This window comes from Clinocottus analis, unplaced genomic scaffold (assembly GCF_023055335.1).
Source record: "Clinocottus analis isolate CAN_PGR_092001 unplaced genomic scaffold, fCliAna1.0.p SCAF_6, whole genome shotgun sequence".
Taxonomy (NCBI): domain Eukaryota; kingdom Metazoa; phylum Chordata; class Actinopteri; order Perciformes; family Cottidae; genus Clinocottus; species Clinocottus analis.
In genome coordinates, this window is record NW_027176218.1 from 22,570,316 (window position 1) to 22,580,315 (window position 10,000).

A 10,000-nucleotide genomic window follows, 5' to 3' on the forward strand; every position below is an offset into this window, starting at 1 on the left:
GGGTCTCCTCCCGCTGGTCACCGATTGGACCGCCGGCAGCGAGGGGAGTTCCTCTGGCGTCAGGCGACAGTCTCGGGACGAGGTACAGGAGCTAAAGCGACACACGGGCTCAACCTCAGTCCAACAAGAGCACAGCGAAACAGAGTCGATGAGGGCTGCAACTGGGCTGCGGCTCCACCAGAACCATTTGCTTCTGAGGAAACATGTTCTCGTGCTTTTCAATATTTAGGGTTCCATCAACCGTAGAACGCTAACGTTAAAAATAGTCACACTTTCACGTCGGGTGAATTTGACTCGATATGATGTAGCTGATAAAATATACTTCTGATCGAAATATATGCAAGTTGAAGTACTCTTCTTTTATTTTAGGCTGTAGAACTTCTCATCAATCTAACAACTGGTATTACAGGGAAACCCTAAAAAAAAACTCACAATCGGGTGAAAAATTAGGGAATCGTCAATAAAACATGATTAAAAATCTAAATAAAGGAGCTATGAACTTGGTCTTTGGTCACATGTTCCTGTGACATGTCTTGTCCTTCAATGTTAAAACACATCCGGAAAAAAATCAACATCAACCTCAATATCAACATAAACAATACACAGTTAAAAAGAATTAAAAAATTTTAAAATTAATAAAAGGCCAAATCATAGCAGCCCCAAAGACAATTAAGTAAAAGCCTGGACGAATAAAACGGTCTTCAGTTGTCTTTTAAAGGAGTCAACAGACTCCATCGAGACTCCTTAATAAGACACGCCCACCTTCAATAAGACACGCCCACCTTCATTAAGACATGCCCACCTTCAGTAAGACACACCCACCCTCAATGAGACACGCCTACCTTCAATAAGACACGCCCATCCCCAATAAGACACGCCCACCTTTAATAAGACACACCCACTTTCAATAAGACACACCCACCTTTAACAAGACACACCCACTTTCAATAAGACACACCCACCTTTAACAAGACACGCCCACCTTCAATAAGATACGCCCACCTTCAATAAGACACGCCTACCTTCATTAGGACACACCCACCTTCAATAAGACATGCCCATCTTCAATAAGACACGCCTACCTTCATTAAGACACGCCCACCTTCAATAAGACATGCCCACATTCAACAAGACACGCCTAACTTCATTAGGACACACCCACCTTCAATAAGACACCAACAACTTGTCTCCAAGGGGACCAGACAAAGAAATAGTCTGGGGCTTTAGTTCCTCTTGAAGTACAACGCCTCAGCATTACTATTGCTTTGTTAAGACTTCAACCTGTTGACAGGTGAAAGGTGCTGGCATTGCTTCAAGGACTCTTATTTTATGACTCTCATGATATTTCTAAGGAACACAAACGGTGTGTGATGCTAGAAAGTAAGAGGAAGCACCTTCTTGTAGAGGCTGTGGGGGATGTAGTCCTGCTGCTGCTGCGGAGGCAGCGACTCTCCTCTGCAGATCCCGTAACACACCGCTGCCACACACAACCTGCACGACAACCAGGAGACTGAGAGGCGGCGGCGGCGGCGGCGGCCGGGCCGGACGCCGGGAAACGTTCTGGTCGACCACGCGTCGCCTCACCTGACACAGAAGAGCATGTCGGCGCGCGTTCTGCAGACCAGCGCCGAGCTCAGAGCCTCCGCGACGCCCACCGGCTCCGGCAGCGTGGGCGGGACCAGCCGGACCAGAGGGCCGCGGGGCACGCCGGCGTGGAGCTGCACCACGAGCGCCGCCAGGCCGAGGAGGTGGGCGGAGCTCAGCGACGCCGCCTTTGGACAGGAGAGGATTCGTGAGGAGTGCACGGACTGGTGTGATTGGAGGTTAAAAAAAGCTTTTATTTGTGTACCTGGTTATGAAAAAGGTCCCAGAGTCTGTGCACGAGGCCGGAGAGGAGCTGCGTGTTGCCGAGCAACGCACCGACAAACATGGAGGCCCACAGGCTTTGTCTGGAGGAGCAATGGGAGAAAATCATATTGTATTGTATTCAGTTACTCATTTTGGTTATTCATTCATATTCCATTCAGGCAATCTCTCTTTACATGCAGAGTAATGTTCAAATTGATTTTGTTCATGGAAACATTCGGTTTGACACAGAGAATCAGGTCTGAATCCAAAAGGAGCTTTTTCTCATTGAGAAGTGTAGGAATTGCCAATATTGTTCTGGTCATAGGAGCTTAGAGTTGCAAAATTCCAGGAATATTCAAAGTTGGAAACTTTCCATGGGAATTAATGGGAATATACGAGAATTAACAGGAAGTAACTGGACATTTTGGGGTAATTTAACTGTACTTTGTCATAAGCAGACATGCATGCAAACTTTTATAATACAACTTTTAAAAATGACTTTTTTGACATTCTGAAAGCTGTGAATAATGGAGGTGATGGTGTACTTTAGTGTGGACATACACACTTCCAACTCTCACTGCTGTAAAAAGTCTACTGGCTTCAGTTTACAGAGTAATCAAGATGCTAATGACAAACAGTGTTGGGAAAGTTCACTTTCTACATGAACTAGTTCAGTTCATAGTCCATAATTCAACATGTTGAACTCAGTTCACAGCTCCAACAAATGAACTAGTTCAGTTATTTTGTTCAATATGTTGCAACTGTAATTTAAATCTCTGGCTGCAGTACCGCTCTTGGCCTCTACACAACTCGGCGCTCTCACACTCTGCAGACATCGAGCTGAAACGTTCAGACGCAACACTGATGACAAAAAAGCCGAATCCAAATTTCAAATCCTGACAATAATGTTATTTCTTGTTTGCCGTTAAGACTTTATAAAAACACAGCTGCGGCGCTCCTCACTTGTTCGGAGGCTTTGCTCTGGAAGTGTCCAGCACGCACTGGCAGAAGCTCCTCAGGATCACGCCGACGGCCTGAGGACACGAGAGAGCGTGAAAGAGGACACACATTCGCGGCTGCTGGCGCTGACGTTCAAGAGACGGAGGGAAGTCGTACTTTCACGTGGAGCTCGGGGGCCGGCGGGCCGCTCGTGTGCAGTTCAATGACCGTCCGTTCGATCGGCTCGTCGGGACGGCCGGGAAAGATGACGCTCAGAGTGTGTGAGAGCCTGGACAGCTGGGCCGACATCTCTAAAGGGGACGGGACAGGTGTGGAGCTGAGGGACATGGTTGTGTATGTTGTGTTCACACAACAAATGTTTGTATGTAGGAAATATGAAGTAGACACAACTTGAACATAAAGGTTCCAAATCTATTTCAATTATAAGATGCGCCTAACTCTAATAAGACACGCCCACCTTCCATAATACACGCCTATCTTCAATAATATACGCCCACTTTCAATAAGACACGCCCACCTTCCATAAGACATGCCTAACTTCAATAAGACACGCCCACCTCCAAAAAGACACGCCCACCTTCAATAAGACACGCCTACCTTCAATAAGACACGCCTACCTTCAATAAGACACGCCCAACTTCAATAAGACACGCCCACCTTCAATAAGACACGCCCACCTTCAATAAGACACGCCCACCTTCAATAAGACACGCCCACCTTCAATAAGACACACCCACCTTCAATAAGACACGCCCACCTTCAATAAGACACGCCCACTTTCAATAAGACACGCCCACCTTCAATAATACACGCCCACCTTCAATAACACACGCCACCTCCAATAAGACACGCCTACCTTCAATAAGACACGCCTACCTTTAATAAGACACACCCATCTCTAATAAGATACGCCTAACTTCAATGAGACACGCCCACCTTCAATAAGACACGCCCACCTTCAATGAGACACACCCACCTTCAATAAAACACGCCTACCTTTAATAAGACACGCCCACCTCCAATAAGACACGCAAATCTATTTCAATTACACATCTGTAAATTACACACGTGTCAGAGCTCTTTCTTAACGTCTCATTGGCTGCTGCCAGCCTCTGTTCCACCTGAGCTGAGCAGTAAAACCATTCAACGCTCACAAGGACAACAAAGTTCTCCCCTGTTCCATAAAGTGTTGTTCTCATTGCGTCACGGCTCCTCTTGGAGTCCAGGTGACAGAACCCTGAGCAGCGCATGTCTTCTCTCCACCTCTGCATACCTCCCTCGTTGCCCTCCACCAGCAGCTCTGTGAACTCCTGCAGCTGCATCTTCAGGACCTCCAGAGGCTCGTCGTTGGTGTCCAAACACACTGCAGCTCCTGCAAACACAACGCAGCGCCAACGCACTGTTTTATTTCGGGTAACTGTCGTACAACATTACATCCATACGGGAGCCTGCGAGGCGACTTAGGGTCAGAGAGACTTTGGTGGATCTGTTTCTGATGTGAATGGTTTTGTCTGAAGAACAGGTGACAAAAGGTTTGACTTCCAAATATGAAATAAGGCGGATCTTCTGGATCTTTGAGGCGCGTAGGACAACCGATAGTGTCTCATGTGAGCCGGCTGCCGGCCCTCGGTCCAGCCTGGCCCGCATTCACATGACTGGAGAGATTATCTGGAGCAATTTCACCTTTTCAGAAGTCATAAATACATGAGAGGAAACATTTTAGAGGCTTCAGGGTTTCTGTTTACGTCTATCTTTGAAACCGGCTGATTCCCACTCTCACTGCAGCCACACACACTTACAGTGAGTTTGTTCCTCTGTTATTTCAGATAAAACATTCACTCATTTTCAAATATTGTCATTTCTGTAATACATAACCTTCTTTAGATCCACCCCTTGCTTCAGATTACCTCTCTCCTCATGAACTACAGCTCAAATATACAACCAAACACATGAAATACATGTTTTCCTAATTGCATGATTAGACTAAATCCGATTGATGTACTACTTAAATGTCAATAAATAAATAAAGGGGTATCGTTGTGAGTATCCAGTACAATAAAGGAGCAAAAGACCCACCATCCTGCTGCCTCTGCTTCTGGCAGGACTCCACATAAGATGAATACTGCGCAGCCGGGATCTTATCGGCCCTGAATGGAGACAAGACGCAGCGTCGTAACGGGAAAAAGTACTGAAGAACATCACAATCTGATCAGCCACACAAACAGAAGCAGTGATGCTGAAGTAATTAAAAAAATAATACACCTCGGGAGATAAACATGGCAGGATGACATTACATGAACTCAAAGTCTTTACTTTCACGCTTCTCATGATAACTCACTTCTTCAGAGCCTCTATGAAACTCATCCGAGCGTCGGCTTTGACGGGAAGCTGGAAATTTAAAAAGACATCGTCAGGTAAAGACGCTTTAGCATCTGAGAAATGTGACCAGAGACGGAGACGCTCACCGTCCTCGCTGTCAGCAGAGCGGGGAGGAACCGAGACAGGAAGTACGGCCGGCGGAAAATACTGAGGGAGGAGAGGCGAGTCAACAAGCCGCCTGAATGAGTCCTCACCGAAGGGCCGCGGAGGGCTGCATAGATACCTGGCCTCCATGACGGTGGCAGAGATCCTCCCTGTGCTCTCGAACAGAGACACCGCCTTCTCCACATCCTGGACGGCCTGGCACTGCGGCTGCACGTGCACAAACACCACGCCGTCATACACGAGTAAGATATATTTATTCAACGCGTTGAAAACTGTGGAACCTCCTTTTCCCTGTTTGTTTGTTTTTTCCCTGTTTGAGTCGTTGTATGAACCCCAAATTCATTCTAAAACTTGTGTTTATTGTATGAATTTGTTCAGCAAAGTCTTACTGAAATTACTTTTAAAAGATATTTTGATGTAATTATGAACATCCAGCATGATATGAGCCAGATTCCCCAAAAAAGCCTCCTGGAGCATCAATAAGACACCTTTATGGAAAGATTAGGACCTAAAGAATCAGAACCTGCAACAACAATCACAATAAAACAAAGACTTGTCCTGTTGGGAAGGAGTTTCAGTCAAGAAACTGTGTTGTTCGGTTAAAAAATGAGAAAGAATTATGTATTTTATGCCAAAAGATTGTCTGAATGGGGCATGCTGGGACTTAAAATGGCGGTTGATTCATGTCATTCCCTGCATCATTGATGCCTTTACCGGGAGCTGAGGTTTTCTGGTTTCTTAGTTCAATGCAAAGCGCATGAAATGTTTGCATCCATTATCTTTCACGCTTTTGCAGAGCTCGGGACATCAAAAGCACCCCGTCAAAATAAGAGCGTTCTGTGCCGCCGCTGCAAACAAACCTCCGGGTGGCGCTGTTACCTGCATCGACGCTCCGCCAGCGGCAGAAACGTCCTCATATAGACCCATGTCCTCCACGGACTCCTGCATGCGTGCACACACACACAAAACACACCGTCAAGGAGACGCCACAAAACATCTCAGAGGATCTGATTCTGGTTTCAATATTAAAATGTCTAAATGATGCGCTGAGGATAAATCCATTGGTTTTTACCTTGAGGTCTGCCAGTCTGGTCTTGGCCAGAGAGACGTACTCCATCAGGAGGCTGCGGTGCTTCACGCGCACATACGGAGGCTGCAGGATGTGAACCTACCGGGGAAAAGACACAGTGAGGTTTAGTCTCTCTGAGCACGACTCAGTCCCAGAGAAATGGAAGTTACAGAGTCTTCCTTCTGAGATGTTGTTCCCCATCGAAACTGAACATTTGATAACTGAACTGCAACAAAAAGGATTAAAACACAATCCAGAGGACTGCAGCTCCACACAGATGGATGGATGTGTTGATATTATTGGTTGGTAGTAGCTGACAAAAGCAACAATTTATTTATTTGTAAGAGAGGAAAAACTTGATCATTATGGTCTGTGGCTGTAGCATGAAAACATGGTGGAATCAGCCAGCTAGCGAGCTAGCTTACTAGCCGCTGAGTGAGTACAATTTGACTTTAAAAATACAACCTCCTCAGACAAACACTGCCGTCGTTGCTCTTTCTTACATTTTGCCTAAAGAAAGGGCAACAACGTCTTTCAGAGAAAGAGACGTCTGCAGAGCGTCACCTTGAGGTACTGCGGGGGTTCAAAGGGAACCAGGTCAGAGAGGAACTTCAGCAGGAACACCAGAGATTTCTTACTGCTCGCATGGTAGCCACTGCCTCCCCCGAAGGACATCTGAAGAAGCAGAAAAGTAGTAAATACAATACACTTTGAGGTGCTTTCAGACTTATCAAACTCTCTGGAACCTTTCACTGATGTGAATGTACTGCTGGTCCTTTAAAGGTTCCTGGCATCAGCCGCACTAAAGCAAACATGGCCACAGCCAAACAACACAGAGCCAATATGAAACCTTGAACCAGCTGCTGTAGGAGGGGAAGATGGCCGGTCCCTCCAGCGCTCCCTGTCGAGCCAAGAGGAAGGCCGTGATCATGCTCTCCAGGTCGTAGCCTTCAAATGCGGAGCTCAGCAGCCTGGACAGCAGCTCTGGTGGAGGAAGAGGATATGAAGAGGTCTGAAACACCGGGGCCAGAACCACCTAAAGCCCTCTTCACATCCGATTTATACCAATTTGTGTTAATAGTCTGACGTATACTTTGATTGGTGTTACGCTTTTATTTCCTCCAACAGGAAGATCATGTGTGTGTGAGTGTGTGTCTGTGCAGGCGTCTGTCCACAGCTCATCTTGCATTCTGCTGCAGCTAACCTGCCAACAGTTTTGAATGACCAGTTCTAGCTGAATGTTAAAGGTCCTTCTTGGTGGCTGACTCCTCACTCACTACTCTTAACGGCCCCCTGGCCTTCGGGGGCCTTCAGGGGCCACTAGTGATGACACAGCTGAGTGCATCACTGCCCAGAGACACAGTGGGGGGGAAACAGATTGCCCACTGTTGTTTTAGACGGTGTGTTTGGCTAACAGCTAACAGCGCTAACAGTCCACACATTGTAGAGTACATTGCCGCCGCTGGTTCAGTTTGGTGGGAAATGTGCATTTTTAAAAAACATTATGACCGTAAAAGTCGGGTTTTAAGCCGCTTCAACCTTTTGTGGGTGTCCCTGCTGTAGCAAGCTAGCGATGCTGCTGCTAGCTCCTTGCTGTAGCAGGCTGGCACTGCAGCCAGCTCCCTGCTGCTGCTAGCTCTCCACTGTAGCAAGCTAGCACTGCTGCCGCTGCGGCTAGTCCCTGCTGCTGCTAGCTCACTACTGTAACAAGCTAGCACTGCTGCTTCTAGCACTACTGCTGCTACTGCCCGCGTCGGGACGTCGGGCCAAGGCTCGTCCCGCGACCTTTGGTTGTTGTCGGGGAGCTGGTAGGGAGCTAGCAGGGAGCTAGCGGAGAGCAAGCAACAGCGCTAGCTGGCTACAGCGGGTAGCTAGCAGAGACACACCTACCGGCGGTAGTAGCGGCTTGTAACCAGACTTTTACAGTATGCTGCTGGTTTGGATTGAAAACTGAAAGAAGCATTTGCATGAATCACCAAAATCACTAAAATGGCCAAACGTATTCTCAGGTCCTAATATTGGCACGTGGCAGTTAAAAAGCGTTGCGCTCTCTCGTGGTTACCGCTCAGGCTGCGCTGGGCTCCGGGGTTGTAAACCAGCAGCGTGGAGAGGAAGCACAGGACGTGTCTCCAGTTGACCTCGTGGGTTTCCAGAACCCGCTGCAGGTGACACAGCAGCTGCTCCACGCCGAAGACCACCGCCAGCTGCGACGGAAACACAGCAACAACACAGACGTTGTTAGCGTTAGCGCCGCCGCGACAGACCCTGAGGACCAAAGACGCAAAGAGAACTTCCAGGAAGCTTTTTAGCGTCAGGTGACTGTTGCAGGTGAGAACATCAGAACAGATCAGACCTTCATTGACAATGTAATAAAGTCACTTCCTCTTCAGCTGCTTTAAAACATTCACCTGACGGAACAGAGAGGTCAACAACCGGTTGGCTTTAGCGAAGGTCCACTCCTTCTGCAGAGCGATGGCATCGGACACTGTGGATACGAGATTAGGTTCAGAGGGTTTCCTCCCGCTATGAAAGCAGCATTTACACGTACACCAGGACACTTCTTTCAAAGCCTTTCCCAACCTGAGCGTCCCGACCCTCGGCTGTGGCTCTTTAAGTAGAAGCGTCATCAAGCAAAGCAGAAAAAACTAAAACACAGCGTGGAGCCGTTTGAACAGGTCAGCGGCGTGTCTTTACCGGTTAGTCGAGGCTTGTGAGTGAGAGTCTGCGTGAGGGTGTGGGTGTAGAAGCGCTGGAGGGTCTCGCCAGACGCCGAGGCGCCACACAGCGAGGTGCCACACAGCGAGGTGCCACACAGCGAGGCGCCGAAGGTCTGAATCCTGAGAGGAACACGAGGAAGAGAAGGAAACACAGACTGCTAAACAGAGGGCGTGTTCTCAGTGACTGCATTATGGTAAAGTGTCATAGTGATGAGCTCAACAATCTGCATTCTCTCTCCTGACCACCAGGGGGCGACTCCTCTGGTTGTATAGAAGTCTATGCTTCATGTGTTAAAGCTGCATTCTCTCTCCTGACCACCAGGGGGCGACTCCTCTGGTTGTATAGAAGTCTATGCTTCATGTGTTAAAGCTGCATTCTCTCTCCTGACCACCAGGGGGCGACTCCTCTGGTTGTATAGAAGTCTATGCTTCATGTGTTAAAGCTGCATTCTCTCTCCTGACCACCAGGGGGCGACTCCTCTGGTTGTATAGAAGTCTATGCTTCATGTGTTAAAGCTGCATTCTCTCTCCTGACCACCAGGGGGCGACTCCTCTGGTTGTATAGAAGTCTATGCTTCATGTGTTAAAGCTGCATTCTCTCTCCTGACCACCAGGGGGCGACTCCTCTGGTTGTATAGAAGTCTATGCTTCATGTGTTAAAGCTGCATTCTCTCTGCTGACCACCAGGGGGCGACTCCTCTGGTTGTATAGAAGTCTATGCTTCATGTGTTAAAGCTGCATTCTCTCTCCTGACCACCAGGGGGCGACTCCTCTGGTTGTATAGAAGTCTATGCTTCATGTGTTAAAGCTGCATTCTCTCTCCTGACCACCAGGGGGCGACTCCTCTGGTTGTATAGAAGTCTATGCTTCATGTGTTAAAGCTGCATTCTCTCTCCTGACCACCAGGGGGCGACTCCTCTGG

At 48.0% G+C, this 10,000-nt stretch overlaps 1 protein-coding gene across 1 annotated transcript in view; it reads right to left on the reverse strand.

The window, feature by feature from the left end:
* LOC137803976 (Fanconi anemia group A protein homolog) overlaps positions 1 to 10,000 on the reverse strand; it is a 23,167-nt gene that overhangs the window by 8,003 nt on the left and 5,164 nt on the right. The window contains exons 10-27 of the mRNA XM_068602886.1: positions 9,056 to 9,198; positions 8,770 to 8,846; positions 8,424 to 8,565; positions 7,212 to 7,345; positions 6,926 to 7,036; positions 6,365 to 6,460; positions 6,172 to 6,234; positions 5,411 to 5,499; positions 5,274 to 5,334; positions 5,147 to 5,196; positions 4,885 to 4,955; positions 4,082 to 4,180; positions 2,965 to 3,098; positions 2,812 to 2,882; positions 1,850 to 1,949; positions 1,585 to 1,772; positions 1,395 to 1,491; positions 1 to 91 (exon numbers count right to left, since the gene is read on the reverse strand). The exon at positions 1 to 91 is cut by the window's left edge and continues 113 nt beyond it. Coding sequence (XP_068458987.1) covers positions 1 to 91; positions 1,395 to 1,491; positions 1,585 to 1,772; positions 1,850 to 1,949; positions 2,812 to 2,882; positions 2,965 to 3,098; positions 4,082 to 4,180; positions 4,885 to 4,955; positions 5,147 to 5,196; positions 5,274 to 5,334; positions 5,411 to 5,499; positions 6,172 to 6,234; positions 6,365 to 6,460; positions 6,926 to 7,036; positions 7,212 to 7,345; positions 8,424 to 8,565; positions 8,770 to 8,846; positions 9,056 to 9,198 — 1,817 coding nt within the window. The remainder of the gene's footprint in view (positions 92 to 1,394; positions 1,492 to 1,584; positions 1,773 to 1,849; positions 1,950 to 2,811; positions 2,883 to 2,964; positions 3,099 to 4,081; positions 4,181 to 4,884; positions 4,956 to 5,146; positions 5,197 to 5,273; positions 5,335 to 5,410; positions 5,500 to 6,171; positions 6,235 to 6,364; positions 6,461 to 6,925; positions 7,037 to 7,211; positions 7,346 to 8,423; positions 8,566 to 8,769; positions 8,847 to 9,055; positions 9,199 to 10,000) is intronic.